The sequence below is a fragment of the Pectinophora gossypiella genome, chromosome 17 (genome assembly GCF_024362695.1).
Source record: "Pectinophora gossypiella chromosome 17, ilPecGoss1.1, whole genome shotgun sequence".
In the NCBI taxonomy this organism is placed as follows: domain Eukaryota; kingdom Metazoa; phylum Arthropoda; class Insecta; order Lepidoptera; family Gelechiidae; genus Pectinophora; species Pectinophora gossypiella.
In genome coordinates this window covers 11,234,728-11,260,067 of record NC_065420.1, presented here as the reverse complement: position 1 = coordinate 11,260,067, position 25,340 = coordinate 11,234,728, and the positions used below count along the sequence as shown (strand labels likewise).

The window sequence follows — 25,340 nt, the reverse complement described above, 5'->3', positions numbered from 1 at the left end:
TTCGTTACGATGTCACTGATGATATGAGTAAAAAAATATATATACTTACTTATAACTTAATACTCAAAAATGCAACTAAAAGTGTCAACTCCGATTCCTGCATACACCGCCTAATTTTATTTTAAGTTACATCCGTCATTTTCATATCCGTCGAAAAGGAAAGGGACGGATGATTCACAGCTCTTAATTTTAGGAAGAATGAGTAAATGAATGAATAACCCGGGCGAATCAAAAGGTACGTCCCTGGTATGCAATCCTTTTGACGTGCTGTCTACTTAACTGTGTCGGGTTATTGACGGATGTAAAATTTTTAGACGGTTGGTTTAGATTTGTGCTTAAAATTGACGTGTGTTCCATAAATTTTATGCTTGCCGATTACCCGTCCCTTTCCTTTTCGGCGGATAAGAAAATGACAGATATATCTTAAAATAAAATTAGTTGGTATTTACAGGAATTAGCACCAATGTCTTTCACTTTATAACTTGAACTCGATACGATTTAAAGTTATTTGCAATGTGTCTGGAACCTTATCATATTATTCGACACTTACTTAGCCGTTGTTTTGTCTATAAGTACTTTACTTACCTACATCATCTTTTTGCTTTGCAGTCGATTGTTTATAAATTAAGTAAGTAAGTAGATGAAAAAGTTTCACTAATGGTAGGTGAGAATGTAACAAGCGAATTGCGTGAGTTAAGTGTTTTAAGGTCGCGTTAAACGTCAATTGAAATTTTCTAATTATAGAGGTAAGTAAGAACCTACGTGTAATTCGTGTTTAGAACTATAAAAGTCACAAAACAGATTAACAAAAGTTGTTCTATTCTTTAGAACATTTTGACGTCGTATTGTGCCTGGGTGTAATAAAAAGGGTCATCATTTAAACCCAAAAACTAAGATTAAAGATGCATTATGTCTGTTATACATGAAATTAGAAGGTTAAATGAAGGAAAATCTGTACAGCGCCATCTATATTAGTAGTATGTTATTGGGCATTCTAGACCATCGAAGTGAAGGGATTCGCGAAAATGTTCTTGGGCATTCTAGACCATCTTCGTTCAGTCGGATCGCTCGAGCGCCAACGCGCTATCGCGCGCGCTCTCGCGGATCCCTTCACTTCGATGGTCTAGAATGCCCAAGAACATTTTCGCGAATCCCTTCACTTCGATGGTCTAGAAATACCCAATAACATCGAGTGTGGTTCTTAATATTACGATCAATCGGTTAGCAACTACAACACTCACCAGTATAGCACGAGTCGATTTCATATCACATTTTTTTGAGTCTAGATTTTTGTCCTGGCTTTCTAGTCGTTTTTATCGTTAAAACACAAAACTTCACTTCGTTCGCTTGCGTTCACTCCGTTCCGTGTGGGGTTTTAACAATAAACTCGTCTAGAATGTTCAATTCACAAATTGAAAGTAGGTATATTCACACAACAATAAACTGTTTTAAAATAATTATCTAATCGACAACGTAAAACAGTATTACCACCGTTTGTGGTTGTCACAATTTCGAATTAGAATGCTCATAACCTACGGGACAGCATATCACATCAATATTTAAGTTTAAATAACATTGCGTCAAGAAATACATTTCATTGCTGTAAAAGCTATAACACGCAATAGACAAATTGTCATCGCTTTATACTTATAATGAAATTTGTGAAACAGAAACATGCTTTGAAACTACCTGAAATCTGTCCTATATCGAGCTCTGACACTCGACGTCATGGAAAACTATTGCCGAATACAATAAGGTGCATTATTTGTGGGCCATCTAATTGCGGCAAAACTAATTTAATGATTGGACTTTTATTGCATAAAAATGGTCTTCGTTATAGAAATTTATATGTATATTCCAAGTCTCTTTGTCAACCAAAGTATGAATATTTAGAAAATGTGTTAAAAATGGTACCGGGTGTATCATTTTATAAATTTCATGAAAAAGATGAAGTTCTAAGCCCGCAGGAGGCTCGTTCGAATTCTATAATTATATTCGACGACGTCGCCTGTGAAAATCAAAACAACATGCGGGATTATTTTGCTATGGGGAGACATAGAAATATAGATAGCTTTTATTTAAATCAGACCTATACTAAGATTCCTAAACAACTTGTTAGAGATAATTCAAATTTGATAGTATTATTTAAACAGGACGATATCAATCTAAAACATGTATACGATGAACATGTAGGCACAGACATGTCGTGGGCACAATTTAGAGAAATGTGTTCAAAGGTATGGAGTAACAACTATAATTATGTAGTTATAAATAAAGATTGTGGAAAAAATGAAGGGGGGTACAGGAAGATGTTTGATACATTTATAGTTTTTGACTAAACTGAAAATTCTGTTGTCTATCTCAAGTATGATAGCGTTCTCAACTTTGTCATCGTCAACCATATATATTTATAAATAGTATCACTTTAACCTCATTTACCTATTCGTCTCTACGCTGTACAAAGCAAAACACGTATTAAGCTATCTCTATAATGGAACAATCGTTAAAAAGACAGATAGTTAATGCTGCAGAGGCAGTGAAAAAGAAGGTTCGTAAGATGAGAGATATCCAGTCGGATAATGAAAAAGCACTGGAAACCGTTTTTAAGCCTATAGTTAATCCACTTAATCAAATTTTAAATAATTCCATGAATAACATAAAATCTAGTGGAGATGACTCTTTTGCTAATGTACAGTTGGATAAAACATTAATGCACAAAAATGCTTCTTCAAATGTAGAGGAACAATCTGATAACACCACCGAAGAAGATTCAGGGGATGAAAGTATTACAACTGATAATAATATAGATGAATCTTTCAAATCTATTGAATCTCATGGAAGTCCTCATAAAAATATATCGTCATGGTCTCTTTCTCCGGAAGTGTTTGAAGACGTTCCATTTGGTGCAAGATATGAACGTGGGAAACTTATGCTTGGCTCAGCCCGGTTGGTTATTGATGATAAGCAAATGTCAATAAATGGATGTATATATCAAATTACACCAGGTCTAAAAGAGTTACTATTCAAAAAAGTTCCTGATTTAAGCCTAATATCTGAAAACGATAAATCATATTATAAACAAATGTTAATAGACACAAACGCTCATCGACGAGATTATGATCCAAGAAAACCTATAAAAAGCAATAAAGGAAGGAAATATTTACAAATCATAAAACCAATGTTCAAATTAGCTCGTTCTATATCAGCAAACAGTACAGATGAGAGTGTTGCTAAAGGAGAAGGCTTACCAGTATTAAAAAAAATAAATAAAAATGTTGATTACATTTATTGGGATGATCCTAACGAATTAGTTGAGCGATTAAAATTATTAGTAGCTTCGCGAGAAGCTGGCAACACAGGATTGGATAATGAAATGATTTCCATAATAGAAGAATTGACAGAACGGGGAATTATCACCCAAAATAAAATATTAAGTGACAAAATATACCATTTTAGCAAGAATAAATAAATAGAGAAACACATGATTATTGTTTTAATTATAAACCAACCTTTCGTTAATTCAGACTATTAAAATGAATATTGATAAATTCGGCCACCACGTACATAAAAGGATGCGTTTATCCGACGTATTAAATTTTAGCGAAGAATCAGTACTTAAAGTAGAACACGGAGAAATCAATTTACATTTGAATAGAATGAGAGGTGTAAAGACTCCAACAGAATCCGATGATGTAGTGAATAAAGAATATGTTGATAAAATTACAACTAAATCTTACACAAAGACAGATGTAGACTTACTGATAAGTGCTTGTAGAAGCAGCATTCTAAAAGACGTTGATTCAAAGTTAAAAACTTTAAAAGCAGAGTTACCAGACGTTTTTGATCAGTATTTGAGGAAAAAATATAGCGAAAAGGTGAAACAACAAAATGATTAAAGAACAAGTTGTAAATGAAATTCACAGACCGGCACGAAGAAATTTTATTCGCCGTTCTGTAATATTAAAAGGAATTGATGATCTATGGCAAGCTGATTTAATTGATTTAAAACATTTAAAGAATTATAATAGGGGTCATAATTACATATTAGTTGTTATAGACTGTTTTTCAAAGTACACGTGGGTAATACCGCTTAAAACGAAGAATAAGGAAGAGGTGACTCGTGCTTTTGAGACAATAGTCAAGCATTCTTATCGAAAGCCTATCAACTTGCAAACTGACCAAGGAACAGAATTTTATAACACCATTTTTCAAAATTTAATGAAATCTTTATCTGTTAACCATTATTCAACATACTCTACTAAAAAAGCTTCTATTGTGGAAAGAGTTATAAGGACATTGAAAACCAAACTATACAAACTTTTCAGTCTTAATGGCAATTACAAGTGGGTAGGAATACCGTTAAATAAAATCGTGTGTACCTACAACAATACTAAACACCGTACTACACAGTTCAAACCAATCGACATCAATTATGAAAATGAACCAATCATAAAAAATAATATAATGAAAATCGGAAAAAATAAATTAGAAAAAAATGGTCATAAATTTAAAGTTGGTGACTACGTTCGTATAAGCAAATATAAAAGTAGTTTTAGCAAAGGATATACACCTAACTGGTCTACAGAGATATTTCGTATTAAAAAATGTGTAAATACGAAGCCAGTCACTTATCAAATTGAAGATCAAAAAAGTAACGAAATATTGGGAGGCTTTTATGAACACGAATTACAAAAAACTGCTTATCCTGATGTATATTTGATTGAAAAAGTTATTAAGAAAAGAGGAAATCAACTATATGTGAAATGGTTAGGTTTATCACAGGAAGAGAATAGTTGGGTTAACAAAAAAGAGATTGTTCAATAAATAGAACAGTTATCTCTATCTATTTTCATTATGTTTGTACCCATGCAAGGAGGAGGACTAATAAATAGTTTAATAAATAATTTACCGTTTGAGTTACACCTACCAGGTTACAACTATTGCGGACCCGGGACTAGGTTAAAAGAACGATTATTGCGAGGTGATAAAAAGTGTGGTATGTGTAAAAAAATGGTATTTCGAAAATAATATGTACTTATTTGATTTATTTAAATAAAAAGTAAAATATTGATTTATGATTTTGTTTCATTTAACGGTTTTCTAGTAAAACAACGAAATTTGAAAAACACATTTTATTTATTAAGTTCATAAAACTGTTTAAAGTACAATAGATAAAAAAATATATTTTGAAATAACAGTTACCATATTAACTATTTCTACTATATACATTAAATGTTTCCATAGCTTGTAGTACTCTGACATTAGTCAGAGACTTTATTTGCGATGGAATTTACTGTGTTGTGAATACACGAAAATGCGATTCCAACATATTTATGAAATAATCGCATGTTACATATAAATACAAGTACTGTAATTACACAATGTCTTTGAAATATTGTTAATTAATTTTTCAGTCTGTCCCAATATATCATCATAACTATCTTTTACCATATATTGGGCTTTCACTAAAACATCACTTTTTTCTTGATTTTCACTTGTATTTGAAGCACCTAAATCCACTATGCTGATTTTAATTAACTTGGTGGCTTTCTCCGCGTTCCGATTTTGCACAAATGAAGATGACTGCTTCCATTTTCCGCATTTAACTTTAGATTTAATTATCTTCCTCTTCTTCTTCTTATCACTTTTCAGCTTTTGACTCTTGTTATCATGAGGCGCCGTCGATTTTGTGGTAGTCGCTTGAACAGGATACCTTTCATCGAAGTCAGCAAGCGGATCTTGCGCGTAAGGGTAGAATAAATCATCTTCGTTAACGTTTGTTAAATTATTCGACATGTTCTGAAACAATAAAACGTATCACATTAATTTATGTATAAAATAAAATACAAACATTTGATTTTATTTATAAAATAAACCACAGTACTTACCAAAGTACTTAGCAGGCACCGCTTTTAGTGCTACACCTTCGAAATTATGATGATGATTTTTAACCGTCAACGGTGTCTACGTCTTTCTCCACGAGTAACTGAAAATACAATGACAGATTAGACTATACCCCTCAACACATATAAAATAAAGTAATAGGTAGTTTATGCACACAATAACACAATAAACGAATATTACCTGTTCATACTTATTTAAGCTACAAGTTTCAACTTGTTCACCCAGCTCCTTTGACATCAGGTAACATGAGTACAGCGCGGATGCCAGCACTCGATCTTCTTTATCATGCGCGCCGTATATACTTCTCACAAGAGTTTTTTCTTTGATCTTATCTCCATCTCGGCGAAGACGATGAATTTGTATTGATACTGTAAATTTTGGGACTTCATCCCCCACTATAGCGAGAAAACTCATTTTCGGCATGGACGCGGACATTTTCGAAGGTGTTGCACTAACGAGAAGCGAAATAGAAATGAAATAAATTATGATGCAACGTCGCGGTCGCCGCGTTGCCCCGCACATATGCGCCTTCTCATGTTACCGCACGTGCACACTCAAAATCGCTTAGGTTTTCATTGTCGCGTTGTATTTCACGTTAACAAGTTTAAACATGAAAAATGGAGACTAGCGATTATAATTAAAGGAAGTATTTATCTAAGTACTTATTTCATCACACTAATGTTATAAATGCGAAACCCCTAAAGAGCTGAACGGATGAAATTTGGTAGCTAGATATATCACATAGCTACCGCATTAACGCAAAGGCTACTTTTTATCCTATAAATTTTGAATCTACGGTGATTAATTTCAATGATTGTGCAAGACAATATAGTATACTTAGGTATCCAACATGTCGGTACTCGTTGAAACAGTAAGACCTTCGCCACACTTGGCGGAAATTCCGACGCCGAACTTCCGTTGCGGTAAATAACCTGCCTGTGTGTGCCTGCTATTTGTAATTTTTATACAAATATTTGTATCGGCGTTCCGTTGCGGAAGATCCACGACTTAATTTCCATCAAGTGTGACGAAGGTCTAAGTTACCTGTCTGGTGATTTGGTAGGTATGAATAAATGAAACTATTATGTATATCATATTCTTATTTATTTTCTCCACTGCTGCTAACTTTTTATATAACAATCGTCATCATCTTATATTATATTTTTATGTTTATAGGTACCTACTTACAACATAAAGTATACTAACCTAAGTATTTACAAACAAAGAGTTCTAAGGATGATTCTTTCAGGGGTAATTGTTACATAGGTATTTTTACTTTTCTCTCTTAAAAACGAGCTTGCAATCTTCGAATAGATTATGAATCTGCTACATAAACGACTACAATTCCTCCCACTGCGAAGAACAATTGACCTTGAAAGAATCACCTTAAGCAGTACAGCCAAAAATTGATTTATGACCCCAAGCAAGGGTAGTCACTTTATCAGATTCTAACAATCGCTTATCATCGTTGCTAGAAAGAGCTATTTTATTTACTTTTTGAGTGAAAATTTCATGTTTAATTGATTTAAATAGAACATTTTTTTTGTAAACAACATCACCATTGTATAACACATGTTTATAGTCTGATACGCTCAAACCATTAATTACATTTTTTTTGGTACCCTTCGCCTTTTTTATTGTTTTGTTTAAGGTTTTAATACAGTAAAGCTTTGACCTTAATCCTACAAACTCTCTAATTATTTGTCCACCCATTTCGTCCTTGAATAAACCAGGAATCTTTTTATTAACAATAGGTAAACCAAATTCATTTTTTGGGTTGTAATTGCTTGTGTCAAAATATTTTAAGAAGTTAGTCTTCAAATCTTGGTAAATGTCATCTGTATGCACATTATATACGAAGCTATCAGTATCGGTATAGCACAACTTAATGCGGTTTCCATAAAATGGTTTTATTTTTGAGTAATGGAAATCGTACATATGACTTTTTGAGAGTTCAAGTACAGCAAAACCAATATAAATTGGTTTGTCAAGCACAATCTGTGAATGTTTCATCTGTATAGCTACCAAATTCTCAGAGAATATTGAAGCACTATGGAAATTGGGACTTGCTATTAAGGTCTCTGCGCCAGTACATTTTTTAGTTAGATTATTTTTGTCTGACCACTTATTAACCAATCGTACATCTACTCGTTGTTCTGTGTTCTCCAAAGTTTTTCCAAATATGCTGTTGTTTAATAATTTAAAAAAATCTTGTTCAAAAGTAGACTGTGCTTTCTGGCGAAGTTGGGTGTTGAGATCTATGTATTTTTTTAAAAAGTTACTTTGATTAAATGTTATAGCTCTATGAATCTTTTTCAACACCAAGCCATGTTCTAAGCATTTTTTTAGATGTACGTAATGAATAACATAATTGTATTTATCATACAAATTAGGTATTAATTTTTTCGATTTTCCTCTGGGTGAAATAATTTTTTCAGGACAAAATGGAAAATCATTATGTTCATCATGTAAATGTGAAGGGTACGATAAGTCCACCTCAAGAATAAAACCATTTTCAGAGTCATCCATAATATTTAAAATATTCGACTCTAAAGTTTTTAATTCAGAATCGTTCACAAATCTGAAGTTTGAATGTGGTAATGTTTGGCACATACTGTATCCATATAAATTGTTACAGTCAAAGTAAACAATATATGAACTTGGGTGAGATGGATCAAATGTTTCCAGATATTTATGATTTGCTTTAACATGTCGTTTAGAACACATGCAAACGCCACCGCGTATACCTTGCTGTATCATACGGTAAATTTCTAAATCAGTTACAAGTTCTAAACGAACGCCTGTTTTAAGGAGCATTGCATCAAATGATAGACTCGGAGCCGTAAGATAGAATGCAGGATCGAGTTGGTAATATTGTTTACATGTAAGTCGGAAATTTTCATAGATATCTGTCAACAAAAGTACATCTGTTATCAAGTACAAATCAGTATATTCACCCATATTGGTTAATGAAAATTTTAACCACACTGATTGAGCGTGCTCATAATCCTCATCTGAGATCGGTTCATTGGTAAGAGAATTGTAAAAACAGTCTTTGGGAGGCAAACACTTTTCTTTATATCGTTCCCAGTTACACATATAATCGTAAGGGTATACGCCCTTTCGAGTAAGCAAATTAAAGTGTTTTTCATCGGGATAGTAAGATTTTAAGTATCTAAATTCATCGTTTTTTAAAGTCGGGGTTAGTTTTTCTAAGCTAGTTCCCAAAAACTTAAAGGAATCTACAAATCGTATCTGAAAGCTATCGGTATCGGATATAGACACAAATTTCGTGAAAGAAATATAATTTTCTTTGGTTTTAGGTATGACCTTGATGGGTCCAGGAACTTTAGCAAGCTCCTTAATAAAAAGATGACAGTCATAACCTGAAAGATTATGAAAGAAAACAGGTAAGAATTTGGGCACTTGAAAGTTCAAATTACATTGACTGTGAGCCGCACCGCGGTATTTACCAGTTATGTGACAATGGTCTCTAACTTTATCCATAACCAATAAACGCTCGCATATGTGACAAGTTTCGGCATTTTCAAAGTTTAACGCATCACTTTCTGTAAAAACCATAGGTACACTATTACTTAATACTGCGCTTATCCTTTTTGCATCGTTGCAAATTGAATCAACAAATTTGTCAACACAATCTTGTCCTCGGTACGATGTAATGTGATTATATCGTTCATCTACAGTACAAACAAGATGATAAGCAAAAGCTACGGGCACGTGCTGCTGATGAGTCATTGTGCTTGACTTGATAGGATCATTTTCACAAGTCTCGTAGGGTACGAGCATTGACTCAAAATCTGCATAAACAACAAAAGGAACATTTTGTTTTCTGTTATAATTTTTGAACTCTATAAATGACCCTTTTGGGGGTAATTTAGTAGCTACACCTCCACAACTATGAGAACTTAACTGATCGGTCGAGTTGAAAAATAACAAACAATGTTCGCAAAAATACAACTTACCATGATGTTTAGAAATTTGACTTCTAACTAGTCGCGGTAAATCCTTGATTAAACAGTAATGTGACATATTACCTTCCTGTAGGTACAGTAGATGAATTACTTTTTTATTTAATGGTTCAGATTTGTAAAGAGGGCCGATAACTGTATTATTATCTTTTAAACCGTAAACAAAAATACATATTTGAGGGTTGTTAATTTCAAATTTAGCTATGTCTGAAAAAGTAACTGGAAACGATATATCCTCTACATTTAAAACGTCTTTGAAATTAGGATATGACGATACTCTATCAGGATGAGATTTAACTGGGTATAAAGCAGCTGTAACTGACCACAAAAAGCAAAAACTGTCTTCGTTTTTTATGTTTACACACGCTTTTCTGGCTTTGATTGGTGCAGGCAAATCAATGTGACCTGACCCTCTTAATGGTTGATATTTATTAATATTCAATTCTAAATGGGAATTATGTAAGAAGGTCCAACCACTATCACGTTCTTGAAATTCACATTTTTTTCTCATCAAACTAATTTTCACTTTGTTCATTAAACTATCAAAGTCATAATTTTTATAGAGAGTATAATTTTTAGTTCCAAAAGACTTTATTTCCTGAGAATCATTTTTTACTAAAAGAAAAACAGCAAAATGTTCAAAATTGAGTTTTATACAGTCATTTTCCTTGAGAGACAAATCAATTAATGTTTTGATTTTATTTTTTATATCATCAAGAAACCGATCTAAAGAATTATGACCATCCAAATCTGGTGATAATATTCTGTATGAAGCTATTCGGTTGCGAAATGCGGACTCAATTAATTCAATCCCGTCGCTAAAAGGAGAAATATTTTTATTTTTATGGTTAGTGCTTCGTAAATGCCCCATCCAATGAACACGATCTACAGAGACTTTACAAACTGTACAAAACACCATTTTTGATAAGTATACTTTAAATATACAAAGAAAATGCCTCGCCTTTCATACGCTAACGACATAAAATTGCAATATACACAATGAATGTATGATTTACAATTATAATTTCATAGGTATTTGGTTGAAAATTCAGTGGAAAAAAACTACTAAGTATCTTAAAGTGAAGTTATATCAATGAACAGCAGCAGTGAGAGAAAAGGTTGTAATAAGTACCTGAGTAGTAGCTGTACTTATTACTATTCGCTTATGAAGACGGGCTCACAATCTTCAAATAAATTATGAATCCGCTGCATAAACGATTGCATTTTCTCCCACTGCGGAGTCCCCCGATCTAACTTTACTTTAAGAGTAACTTCAGCCTCTTTCCACCGCTGATCTGGTTTAGAGGCAACAGCTTTCTCGGTGTTATACACCCGGAACTCTATATAGTACTCGCCAGACTGGTTGACGAGCTCCCGGCGCACTCGACCGTTGGGGACGCGGCTGGTCAAATAAGTCTGCAGCACTGCAGACTTCGACGTCCCCGAAGTTGCTCCCGTCTCAAACCCGAAGAGTCCTCCAGGGCCAGTACTGGAAACCGAAAAATACGAATAAGTAATAATTTATATAGGTTTAAAGGAACAAAGGAATAGCTGCACAAACGTCTCCGTCACCTTATTTTGAACTATGTTCATCATAATGATATTGTTCGTAATGTGTATAATGAATTATGGAGTGTAATAAAGATATCTACACAATTATTGAACCAGCTGTCCGCCCCGGCGTCGCACGGGTGCTCGGGTGAACAAAATACATAGGTATACGAGTAGCCTATGTTCATCAGAAATAATGTAAGATTCTAATGGTGAAAGAATTTTTCAAATCGATCCAGTAAGTTTCGGAGTCCATTCCATCCAAATATACAATTTGACAATCAAATCTTTCCTATTTATAAAATTAATAATGTAGACAAAATATGTAGAAAATTAGGTTTTGTTACATACCTCGATGAATACGTTGCGGTCGCGCCTGCCTCGTCGTTGGCGCTCGAACGCGACTTCTTTTTAGAACTGTAACAATAATGTTTATATTGAAACGATGCAAGTGTTACCGCCGTGCGCTACGATTTCCAATTAGAACGCTCATTATACCCATTACATTATTTTTATATTACTTTTGTTACTATTAATCAAGATACATAACATAACATATAATTATGCATGTATGTCAAAAGGGTAGAGATAGGGGATATGTAAGTTGTATTTGCAAATAGCGTAAAATTATCTCGAATAAAATAAAAGTAAAGTGATAGATATTAAAGTACCTATTTAATGTTCCACTGATGGGCACGACTGTCTCACTATTAACTTCTCTCAAAAGCACACAAGATTAAAGATAATCATATTATTAATCTTACCTAGTAGGCGTTGGGGTCGACTCCGCCGGCTTCCTCTTGCTCGCAGGCTTCTTTTTCAACACTTTTAGCGCAGACGTAGGCGCCAGCGGCAGTTGGGAGTCCGAACCGGATGAATATTCGTAGTTAGACCTGAAAATTAAGAAATCGGTTAGGTACATGGTATTTAAAATGTTGTGTAAATTTATTATGTAAAAAACTCCAACATAATACATAAACTAAAAGTAAATGTAAATACTTACTAACATTTTAACAAACTTTCTTGAAGAAAAGCACTGAAGATGAAAATAACACGGATGAGGATACCACAATTGTGGACAATTGGGAATCGATCAAAGGAATGAGTAAAGTTTAATGATTTTTCCTATTTTATAGAAAAACAATACAAATCCGTGCAAAACTGAATTATGCAAAATAAAACCTTAAATGCAAGACAATAACGGATTATGCATTGCATATTTCAAATTTTTGCATTTTGGACGCGTAGTCATCGCTAAAATGCTTAGTTGCTATTCTCACGAACAAACGAGTTAGTCGCAACACTTTGTAAAATGATACACCGCATATTCATATTAATTAGGTATTTATTACACAGACGTAAACTTACACCTATTTCCGATGACGCAGTACGACGATGGCTCAGTGGTTAAGAGTTTGATGTTCAATGTAGGTATATGTTACAAGTTCGATTCTCTACATACATTTTTTCTGACTAAATTATGTACATTGAATATAAACGATAATCTTACGAAGAGGAATATCATGAATATACCTGCATACTGGTTGTGATGATTATATAATCACGATCTAGTTGTACATTAGGTAGGTACCTAAGTTGTAATGAACAAGGAGTGCAACGTTTCAATACTGATATTTTAAATAATATTAACCTTATTTCAACCTGCTTTGAATCGAACAATAAGTCGAACGTTATAATCACCATCATCATTACAGTTGAACAAAAACATAACAATATTTGAGTAAACGCAAAGCATTGATTCTGCATGATGAATCAAAAGTGAAAACTTGTTCACCTTCTTCATAATGTATTGTAGGTAAACCTGTACCCTGCAATAAAAATAATTTATCAAGCGAAGTCAGTAACTGAAACTAGTTGTTTATTAAAAAGTTTCCCACGAGTCAGAGGATACCTGATTGATATAATATATGGTATAGTATAGCCCACATTCCTCAATGCATACGAGGCACAATCTGTGTAATGTGTAATGTAATTCAGTATAGATTTTTGCCTTGACCGGGCATGACAAGTGAGCTAGAGAGTGATTTTGATTCTTTTATAAATAGTTAAATTAATTGATCACACTATTAGGAAAAAGCTTCCGCTATGGGAATTATATCATGTAAGTCAAATTCATTATGTTATTACAATTTGCTGTCCTTGAATCTAATTACGACTCACGCCAATTTGGACAGAATTTCTGACACCCATGTGGTAATTTTTGGGTCACACATTGTATCGTCACTTTTATGTCTAATTCTAGAGATCGTTGAGCCAATCTGGCATTGAATGACAGAATCGAAGCTGTTCTTGAATTTAATGACGACTCGCGCCAATCTGGATAGAATTTCTAACACCCATGTGGTAATTTTTGGGTCACACATTGTATCGTCATTTTTATGTCTAATTCTAGAGATCGTTGAGCCAATATGGCATTGAATGACAGGACCGAAGCGGTTCTTGAATTTAATGACGACTCGCGCCAATCTGGATAGAATTTCTAACACCCATGTGGTAATTTTTGGGTCACACATTGTATCGTCACTTTTATGTCTAATTCTAGAGATCGTTGAGCCAATCTGGTATTGAATGACAGGTTCGAAGCTGATCTTGAATTCAATGACGACTCGCGCCAATCTGGATAGAATTTCTGACATCCTTGTGGTAATTTTTGGGTCACACATTGTATCGTCACTTTATATCATAATTCTAGAGATCGTTGAGCCAATCTGGTATTGAATGACAGGACCGAAGCTGTTCTTGAATTCAATGACGACTCGCGCCAATCTGGATAGAATTTCTGATATTTTCGTATGGTACTTTGTGGGTCTCAAATTATATTATCACTTTAAGTATATCATAATTCTAGAGATCGTTGAGCCAATCTGGTATTGAATGACAGGACCGAAGCTGTTCCTGAATTCAATGACGACTCGCGCCAATCTGGATAGAATTTCTGATATTTTCGTATGGCACTTTGTGAGTCTCAATTATATTATCACTTTATGTCATAATTCTAGAGTTCGTTGAGCCAATCTGGTATTAAATGACAGGACCGAAGCTGTTCTTGAATTCAATGACGACTCGCGCCAATCTGGATAGAATTTCTGATATTTTCGTATGGCACTTTGTGAGTCTCAATTATATTATCACTTTATGTCATAATTCTAGAGATCGTTGAGCCAATCTGGTATTAAATGACAGGACCGAAGCTGTTCTTGAATTCAATGACGACTCGCGCCAATCTGGATAGAATTTCTGATATTTTCGTATGGTACTTTGTGAGTCTCAAATTATATTATCACTTTATGTCATAATTCTGGAGATCGTTGAGCCAATCTGGTATTGGATGACAGGACAGCAAATTGTATAGAGACATGAAGCAATCTGCTAATGAATTTGACTTACAGGAAAAAACTTGATTCGAACACGGACAGACCAAAATAATTTTCTAAGTGATATTATACTTGTGATATTAAATACAGTGATATGAAATCCCATGATGACTCGAGCTATACTGGTGAGTGTTGTAGTTGCTAACCGATTGATCGTAATATTAAGAACCATCGATGTTATTGGGTATTTCTAGACCATCGAAGTGAAGGGATTCGCGAAAATGTTCTTGGGCATTCTAGACCATCGAAGTGAAGGGATCCGCGAGAGCGCGCGCGATAGCGCGTTGGCGCTCGAGCGATCCGACTGAACGAAGATGGTCTAGAATGCCCAAGAACATTTTCGCGAATCCCTTCACTTCGATGGTCTAGAATGCCCAATAACATACTACTTATATTGTTTTTGAGTAACGTAGCCTTGAAAGTTCCTCATTCAAATCTGTACGTGTTATTCTGTGTTATTTCCATAGACTCAAAATCTTTTCACGCTTATATACTTCTATTTCAATGTCTTTTCTCGTGTAGGTAACAAAGCCGATAATCCAAACCAAACTTGGAATCATTATTGAGCCGCCCGTTCTTTCCTGTCATTGCAACAACTCTCTCTCTCTCTTTATTTAAGAGTTGCGCTCTTGTCGGTAGAGTAATCGCCTTCATTACTCCATAGATAGGGCATGTAGAACGGTGGTTGCCACAATCGCCTTCCGTTCCGCAGTACACCGACCAATTTCTTAATCGGTGATGTTCTAGCTAGAGCCCTACCAGAATCCATTTACTGCTCGCTACGTCACAAGACGCTCGTACGTTGCAACAACTACAATATTTAAAATCATACCATAGCTTCACGCCTGTGAACCCCGAAGGGGTTGACAGAGGTGTATGATCTATACACTCACTCCTCGCCAGCTAAGTTTAAGTCCCGTGTAAGGCTGCGAGCCTACTGCCATTAACCGGGCACAAATCCTCTGGATAACACGTGCTATCAATTGGGTCGCGGTTCAAGATAAATTATGAAATTCTGATTACTAAATAAAGACAAATCTAAAACTAACGAAAAAAATTTTCCTTTTTATTATTTAAGTACTTAACTTATTTATGAATTTTAATCAAGAAAAACGTAATAAGTCCGACATTTTATCAAGTTTTTCTGTGACGTCACAAGGTGCTTTCTCATACAAATTTTTAATTCGATTTGACTAATTGGAAACTAGCATAGGTATTGTATAAACCACGTGATAGCAATTATCTATGATCCCAACATGAATTCAAACTCATAAGTCGAATTCAGTGATTTAAAGCCCGAACCGGGATTCGAACCCGGTCTTTATATTTGACTAGTTGGAAACTAGCCTATCTTCTTCTTCTATCGTGTGGGTTGTGAGGTGTATTAACAACCCCATCAACCCTGGTGTCAGGGTTGTTATTGAGCCGCCAAATGCCCCTGACATGGCTCATGTAACGGCTACATACTTACATCAGTAAGCAGTAACCGGGACCAACGGCTTAACGTGCCTTCCGAAGCACGGGTCATCTTTCTTTTTGGACAATTAGGTGATCGGCCCGTAATGTCCAAACCAAACTAGGGATCACAAAGTTATTTTTGTGATATGTCCCCATCGGGATTCGAACCCGGGACCTCCGGATCGCGAGCCCAACGCTCAACCACTGGACCACGGAGGCCGTTACTAGCCTATTATCTACGATTCAAACATGGATCCGTCGAATCCGTGACACTACAATGAAAGCTACCATGGATTAAAATTTTTCTAATGTCGATTTTCATTTGTTACAGGAAGAAATCAGTCACTAATGTTGTGTGAGCGGTCCACGGGGTCGCGATGCGCGAGGAAGAGCTCGAGGTGGCGCTCAAGCTGGTGATCGTCGGCGACGGCGGCGTCGGCAAGTCTTCCATGATACAGCGCTACTGCCGCGGGACCTTCACGCGGGATTACAAGAAGACTATCGGCGTCGACTTCCTCGAACGACAGATTGAGTGAGTTATCATTGATCTTGTAGCTGGGTGTTCTGAGAGGAGGCCTCAAGCTGGTGATGGTCGGCATGTCATCCATGACACAGCGCTACTGCCGCGGAACCTTCACGCGGGATTACAAGAAGACTATCGGTGTCGACTTCCTTGAGCGGCAGATTGAGTAAGTTATCATTGATTTTGTTAGCTTGTTACTTGATACTTACTACAAAAAGTAACAAAACATTCGATACTTTGTGCCAGAAAAGGCTAGAAACAGTAATTAAAACATTGTAGGTAATTACTGAATACATTTCTAGCATTCACTTCCACTGGGTACCATCAGGCCTGTCGCAAGGGCAGATCCAGGGGGGGAGGGATCTACGGGGTCCCCACCCCCTGGGTGACAAGTTGGCTCATGGGTGGTCACTGCAATTTTATTTAATTCTCTACGGAGGCTGTCTGCGATCTGGTGACCCCTGACATAAAAGCTGGATCCGCTCTCTTAAATTTTGTACCGGGTACCATCATCATCATCAATTTAAGAGCCACGCTCTTGCCGGTACCGGGTACCAGTCGTCTCAAATTGTACCTTCAGCGCTCCCCTTTTATCCGGCCATTGTTTGCTTAGGTAATAAAAAATAAAAACTGTATACTGCAATCCGTTTATTGCGTTTAAAGTAATGACTATTGGCCCGTTATTTCCATCACAATAATTTATCTTATTTCAATGTACTTACATTCCCACTGTGGGTCGGTGCTGCTTGTTAACATTTACCTTATGATTTGTATTGCCTATTGCAAGTTTATTTAGTACAAGCACTACAAGTCTATTGCAGTTCCTCGCCGATATAAATTATTCTATATTACTGTTCTTAGAGAATATGTAAAGCCGATCGTATTGAAAATTGTTAGAAAGGACTGTTATAGCAATGCATAATACATTCATTATTACTTACTCAGCTATTCAACTGCAAACTGCAAGTTTCGACTAACGAACGTGTCAAATGCAGAGTGCTTTACGATACAAAACCTAGGATTTACAGCGACCGTATTTTATAACTGAGAAGTAAACAGGACTTTGTTCAACTAACAAGGTTTTTAGTGCTTGTAGACGTTTTCGTTCTACTGATTTTAATTAAACTAACAATCTATACAAGTCACGCGTGTTACAGCACTACTTTCGTCATTTGAGAGGTAGGTCACCATTGTTTAGAAAATTACAAAATGTGCTTAGACTTCGTGTCCATTTTTTGTTTATTGTGTTACCTGATTACCTTAACGGTTCCAACTGAAAATCAGCGTCATAGTCTAGGCTATGGCATTATGCTGAGGTTGAATAGTTTCGGCATTATACATCCATAATTGTATTATTTTGTGTTAATATCTTAAAACATTAAGTAGACCATACCTTCGAAACGCATTTCTTGGCAATGTGGGGATGTTTTCCTTCGCCGCTGAGCACGTGATAATCAGTTTATTATCCAAACATGAATTCGAAAACAATTTCCAAAATCATTGGTTTTTAGAGATTAGGCCGGTACCGGAATTCGAACTTACGACTTCACAGTGAGAGTCAAGTTTTCTTCTAACTGGGCTACTATGGCACCATTGTCACTCTTATAAGTAGTTTCTAATGGCGATAGAAGCATAGACAGTTTTACTTAGAAGCACATTTCTATTTTCTAAACACCCCCGAGCTGCATAAGATATAATTTGCGACACTCTACGTAAGTACTTAAGTATATTATCTACATAACATACATAAACTGCCTATATACATCCCACTGCTGGGCACAGGCCTCCCCTCAATCAACCGGAGGGGGTATGGAGCATACTCCACCACGCTGCTCCACTGCGGGTTGGTGGAGGTGTTTTTACGGCTAATAGCCGGGACCAGCGGCTTAACGTGCCCTCCGAAGCACGGAGGAATCTATATAAGTCCTATTCTTCTCATAACATTTAATATTATAAACGAAGAGTCAGTGAGTTTATATCGGAAAACAAAGGACTCTCGTAAGAAATTTATATACTTACTTATTATATTTTTTATAAATAATGTTCTGATTTTACACCGACTCTATACGAAATAACTTATCCACTTATATAAACTCTGTAATGTAAACAAATAGATTCATATTCGTCAAGAAGTTTTTCTAAAAAAAACGTCTGAACCGCGTTATGATAGTACTTACAAGGGGGGTTAAAATAGCCACATCGAAGCAATTCATCTAAGAAAGCAATAAATTATTGCTATTTGACATTTGCGCATATAAAAGTAAGTGCGCAATGCAAACAAATGCCAAATAGCAATATTGCTTTCTTAGATGAATTGCTTCGATGTGGTCATTTTAACCCCCAAGTTCGTTATGGCTGTTCAAATGAAGTGAAATATCGGTACAGGTAGCCATACAAGTACGTATGGGTGTTAGTGACATCGTAACGAACACTGAGGGGGATGATTCAGACCATGTTATGTTCTTCTGACGATTCTTTTGTAAAACCTCATCTGTCCTCTTCCAGGATCGACGGCGAGGAGGTCCGGCTGATGCTATGGGACACGGCGGGGCAAGAGGAGTTCGACGCCATCACCAAGGCGTACTACCGCGGCGCACACGCATGTGTGCTCGCCTTCTCTACCACCGACCGCGACTCCTTCCTCGCTCTACACTCGTGGAAACTCAAGGTTAGTAGAGCCTTATGTTATCTCTAGTGACATTATTATCGTCACGGAATAGAAGAAAAAGGTTGCATATACAGGGTGTTAGTGACATTGTAACAAATACTGAAGGGGATGATTCAGACCATGATTCTGAGTTAATATCAAGTGGAATTTTTCGTCGCAAAATTCGTGAAATTTTGCATATCCTCGAAAACCACCGATATCTCAAAAATATTATCTCCTATAAAAGAAAAATGTTTTGGGCCTCCAAAACATTTTTCTTTTTTCCAACCTATTTTTTTTTTTAATTCCGGCCAGTGTCACAATGTCTCGTAAATAATTCACTCGATTAGAGTTGACCTTACACATAAAAAAGTATTTTTTGATAAATAGCCTGTGATAGATAAGAAGGGATCTCCTTGCGTAATAGTCGATATTTGAGTTCTTGTCCTGGTTGTAATGCATAAGACCTTTTTAATATAAGTACTTACTTATTTTAGCGGAGTTCCGTGCGTGTGAGATTTGAAGACGAGTGAAGTGCAAAGTTGAAGTACCTATGAACTATTATGCTCATACTTGTATGACGCGTGTAGCACGCTGTATTGGCCCTTCCCATCCGTGATTATCATCCTATTAATATATCAAAAAATAGCACCGTCCTTCAATAACGACTAGTGCCACACAGAAAGATAAAGCTTAAGTTGGAGTTTCTAACCAGCTAGTGACTCTCACTATGTAAATATGCATTACGTCACAAAATATCTCTGTGTGTCTGTCTAGATTTGTGAATACTAATTCTCGATTTTCGGAAATAACAAATTTAAATTTCTCTTCTTCTTCCTCTAATCCTTTTATCCCCTGTTGGGTTGTAGGGCTCGAATAACAGATTTCCACTCCTCGCGATATTTTGCAACCTCTGTAGCTTGCTCCCATGACATGCCGAGTTTTCAATTCCCGTTCAACCGACGGTCGCCAGGTCTCTTTGGGCCGCCCTCTTTTGCGTTTTCAACGCAGACCAGGTCAATACTAATTTGAATTTTAGATGAGGTAATTTATTACGTTCCGGTAGGTACCTACTTCAAATCAAAAACATAATTTTGCGACAATTTAAAGATTTGACGTCTGTATTTTAAATATTACTTAAGTAACTGTATAAGTATGTCTTTTTTTGAGAATTAAAATACAATGTACTTAAGCAAGTACTTAGTGAAAACAATTTATATCTGCTGAGCGATGAGTAAGTACCTAATAAGCGATCAATGGTAACTAAGTATACTCATAGATCCATAGATAAGTCACGAGTAACTCTAACAAAATTATGCCCTTAACCCCAATCAATATACTTATATAGGTGAGTACCAACCTAACCTAACCCTCATTCTATAGTCGGGCCATGTGGTAATCATTCCCAGCACAGACCTTATTAGATCATTGTTATTTGTTATCTTGACGTCTAAACATAATTGAAAGAATCCAAAACAACGAATGCTGCACGCGGAGTCAGTATAGATAAAAAGGTCGCGCTCTGCACAAGTATCGTTCAATATTTATCTATCTAGCACCAGTTATTAAACCAAGTATCTGACGATCGTTGTTTACATTCGCAGCCTATATTTGGACCAGCGCGTTCATATTTCATTCACCAAGCTTACTTACCTCTCGTCTTCCTGCAAAGATGCACACAAACGCGTTGATTTTTTTTGCTTCAACAATTTTGCTCAGTGCGGTTCACAATGCAAAGTGTTCGAGGAGTGAAAACCAGTGTGTGGATTATTATCAGACGGGGAATGATTTTGATTTGAAGACGTTGGCGGGTGTTAGGTGGTACGTGGTGTACCTATGGCCGCCGAGTGCGCGGACGCGGGCGGCGTGTGAGGCGATCAACTTCAATGTGCTGTCGCGACAGGAGACAGAGGCAACATTCAGCGACTGCAGGGGCGAACGCCCCGACGGCGCGGTCATACACGCCACCTACCACAATACCGCGGGCAAGCTCACCAGCGTCACTTACTACGGAGAAGAAGAAGTGAAAAGTCTCTTCCGCGGATGCGATCGCATCTACAAATACATATTCCTACAGATCAACGAAAATTACGTGCTAGGCATCAACTGCTCGTCGATGGGCCGAGGGATTCTGCTGGCGAAGTTCTTGCCTACGCGAGAACAAGTGGACGCCACAGTTAGAGATATAGAAATAATGAAAGGACGCGACGGTAGTCCCGATTGCAATTTGCCGTAACGTTAATTTATTTATAAAATCTTAATTATATAAGTATGAGTATGACGACATTTTATCTTTTATTTCATTACCTCGCGCACCCATTCTAGAATAAAAAGGTAATAAATAGATAATATTGTGATAGATTACTATAGATTAATATCATGTACCCACTTTATCATATTTGTCATTAAATGAGACTTACGGTTCAAGTTGTCAAAAAAGTTAATGTGACATGGTTTCAAAGTGTAATACATATTAGTGCTCGTGACCGTACGTTATGAGAAATTGAAAATTAAGTACAATGTATTTTTCCTTTCCATTTTCAGGTGGAGAACGAGTGTGGAGAGATACCCACGATCATAGTTCAAAATAAAATTGACCTTATGGACCAGTGTGTCGTTGGACCGTGAGTATGCATTTGTTTTATGGCTTCATTTCGATTACCTTTAAAATTACAATAGGCTAGTTTCCAACTAGTCAAATCAGTTACTTTTACTAAACGTCAAAACACGAAATTACTATGGAATTTGTGTGAAAAAGCAACCTGTGACGTCATAGAAAACCTCGACAAAATGACGCACATTTTTTTCTTTATTAAAATCCATTTAAATAAGTTAAGTACTTAAATAGAAAAAAGAAAACGTTTTTTTGTGCTTATTTAGTAATCATAACTTTATAATTTATCATTGACCTAGGAAACTACCCAATTACCTATGCTATTAATAACTTATCTAAGTATGAGACAAACATACAGCTTGTAATACTTATGCGCATTGCCTTACTATACACTATGTTCTTATACGGCTATGTTATGTGGGAACGTCGAGTTATCGTTCTCAAGTATCACCTTTGTAATCATCACATCATGTAGTGACCGACTATAAAATGTTATACATTTTCTTCTTGTTGACAGTTTAGCTTAACACCACACTTAGGTCCTATTGTTGTTTCCGTAGGTACACCAAAGTTATACATTGATTATACCTAAGTTACACTAAGGTATAATTAAGTTAAGTTATACCTCATCACTAATTTAAGAGCCACGCTCTTATCGGTGTAGCATTCTCCATGGTACTTTATAGGGAAAAATAGAGCAGTGGTTTCCCTCTTGCCTTCTGCCCCGCAGTAGGTACTCTGTCTGACGCGAGTAAAATGACGCCCAGAGTAGTCTATTTTAAAGCCGTACTAGGACTCCTGTCCTCCGCCTTATACAAGTTATACCTACGGAAACAATAATGGAACCGAACCCAACTTGTAAGAAACATCGCCGGCGCGACGGGGTCTTAAGTTTCACGTTATAAAATTATGGACGTCGGCGATTTAATATGATCTTGTTGAGAGAAAGTGTGCGATTTAATTTTGTAACATTCACATGGCGTTACCGGTCTACCGATATAATTTACCGAACAATTTTACACTTGAAAGTTGTAGAGCAAGTTAATAGGTACCTACAACCACTCATCTTCAATCTTATTTTTGATATTATTATTAATAATAAGTTATAGCGCTTCCGGTGATGATCTTTCACATTAAATTAATGATATGAAGAACTACCGACCATTACATCAGAACATGTTCAAGAGAGCCACGAAAGGGAAAGTCATCCAGTAAATTAATTGTAGAATCAAGTAGTTTTAGTCATATCTAATATAATATTAATGAATTTTTAGAAAATTTATGTCCCAGGCCACCAGGATACGTATTAGGGATGCGGAGCGTGAGCGTGCGGAGTTGTTATTTATTTGAAGTTATAATTAAACATATTATTATAAAAGGTATAAAATAGTCATGCTAGAAAATGATGCATTCAGAGCCTAGACAGCGCGGATCAAACAAAGATAAATGATAAAATGCTAATATAGAAATAGAAACCAATCTAAGATGATCAACAATCAATCTCATATTATCATTTAGACTTATCTTCGAATTTGAATTATGAATTGACTCTCATTGAATACGTGTGACCACTATTATTGATGACGTCACAGTATTGCCGCGCAAATTCCATCAACTTTACCTGTTACGTGTTATCCCAGCTCTATGTACAACATTACAGTTGTTGTCTAACTTTATTTCAGTTGACAGTACAGTTGTCTAAGTTGTCTAACTTTACCTACTTTTCGGTTGCAGTGACGAAGCGGAGCTGGTGGCCCGAGCACTAGGCTGCCGGCTGATGCGGGCGTCGGTGAAGGAAGACGTTAACGTGGGCGCGGTATTCCGTGCGCTGGCAGCGCGCTGCCTCGCTGACATGAGGCGGGAGGACGCGGCTGAGAACGGACTGTCGCTCAACGTCGCGCCGGTTATAGGTCAGTAGCGTGAAGAACTACTAGCTCTACTACTACTGTGCTACTAGATGCACACGCCGGACACTCCATACAAAAATTACATTCTTACCGTGTCCCACTTAATGCGTAAATGCGAAAGACACAGACTAAAGTAAAACCTAGAGGGAGTGAGGTCGGCGCCCGCTACGAATTGGGGCGGGGCGGAGTTCTCGTTCTACATGTAGTGTTATTCTTTACTCTATGCTAATAACTTGTGTCTAGAATAATCGGCTGTTAATTATTAGGTACAGCTAAGCTAACAATCAATATAACTGTAACTCACCATAATATAATACAATTTTTTTTTATAATATCGTATTTCCAGGTAACTTCACGAACCACAACAGCAACGGCACGATCCTGCTGCGGCCAACCAAGCACCGACCCGGCGGGAAGAAGAAGAATGTCCTCAAGAATGCCTGTCGAATACTCTAACTCTCACAGTACTCTCTTTTTAAATATATCTTAACTATAACGACAGCAGCAGGCTCTACGCGGCAACCGCGTGCGCGCGGAGCGAATTATATCGGAGGGTTTCAACCAATAAACGCGGCGAATGATATCTACGTGGAAAGACGTTGTACCGCTATTGGTCAAAGCCAAATATAACTGGTCTGGTCTGGACAGAGTATACAGGAGATATATTTCTCGTGACGGTATTTATATATTTATGTCCTGCTGTCGTTTATATTCAAGCTACATTTGATGAGGTTCACCTGAGAGAACAAAGAAGCAACAATGGACCTAGAAAAACTATATTTTTCAAAGTTCGTGAAACAAGTGAAGTGAATTTTGTGAAGTGTTAATTTTCGAGTTATGCCCTTTTAAAGGGACAAAATAAATAACTGTCAATGGACTAATTAATATTGAACTTATTTTCATTTGTTTAAAAATCGTGATACTTAAGGAACTAAACTTTACCAGCTTTTAACATAATTATTGTAGGTTGAATATGTGCGCTAGAAAACAAATGAAGAATATTATTTTGCTTCAAATCAACAGCAGTTACAGTTTTCAAGCGCACTCACTACTATGTTGTCAAGTTTCGTGTATATATGTAAGTAAATATAACTTGCGATGTGCAATCATATTAAGAGAGTAGTTCTATGCTACTATATTTTAATAATTTTGTGTATTTTAATTTGTAACAAAAACTTAGAAAAGATTTAATACGACTAAGTTTGTATGTCATAAAAATGAATCTTAGTCATTTTTATAAGTTCAAAAATAACAAAAAGCTTGTAAATATTTTGTTTTTACTTTAATACGTTCATTTTATGGAGAAACAATAAATTATTTTTATATACGAATTGTTTTGTGAACGTACCAAT

General features: G+C 36.1%; 3 protein-coding genes across 3 annotated transcripts in view; 2 read left to right on the top strand and 1 right to left on the bottom strand.

Annotated features, from left to right (window-relative positions):
• LOC126374220 (ras-related protein Rab-23) overlaps nt 1–25,315 on the top strand; it is a 62,563-nt gene extending 37,248 nt beyond the window's left edge. Inside the window, exons 2-6 of the mRNA XM_050020728.1 lie at nt 16,629–16,829; nt 19,326–19,488; nt 22,012–22,091; nt 23,816–23,991; nt 24,335–25,315. Of these exons, the coding sequence (XP_049876685.1) occupies nt 16,675–16,829; nt 19,326–19,488; nt 22,012–22,091; nt 23,816–23,991; nt 24,335–24,444 (684 nt within the window). The 5' untranslated portion in view covers nt 16,629–16,674 and the 3' untranslated portion in view covers nt 24,445–25,315. The remainder of the gene's footprint in view (nt 1–16,628; nt 16,830–19,325; nt 19,489–22,011; nt 22,092–23,815; nt 23,992–24,334) is intronic.
• LOC126374146 (protein FAM91A1) overlaps nt 10,085–25,340 on the bottom strand; it is a 54,788-nt gene continuing 39,532 nt past the window's right edge. The window contains exon 20 of the transcript XR_007567406.1: nt 10,085–10,094. The gene's annotated coding sequence lies outside the window, so the exon portion shown is untranslated. The remainder of the gene's footprint in view (nt 10,095–25,340) is intronic.
• LOC126374232 (uncharacterized) lies at nt 20,966–21,753 on the top strand. The gene has a single exon (XM_050020743.1). It carries the CDS (start codon nt 21,140–21,142, stop codon nt 21,701–21,703), a length of 564 nt encoding a protein of 187 aa, XP_049876700.1. The 5' UTR covers nt 20,966–21,139; the 3' UTR covers nt 21,704–21,753.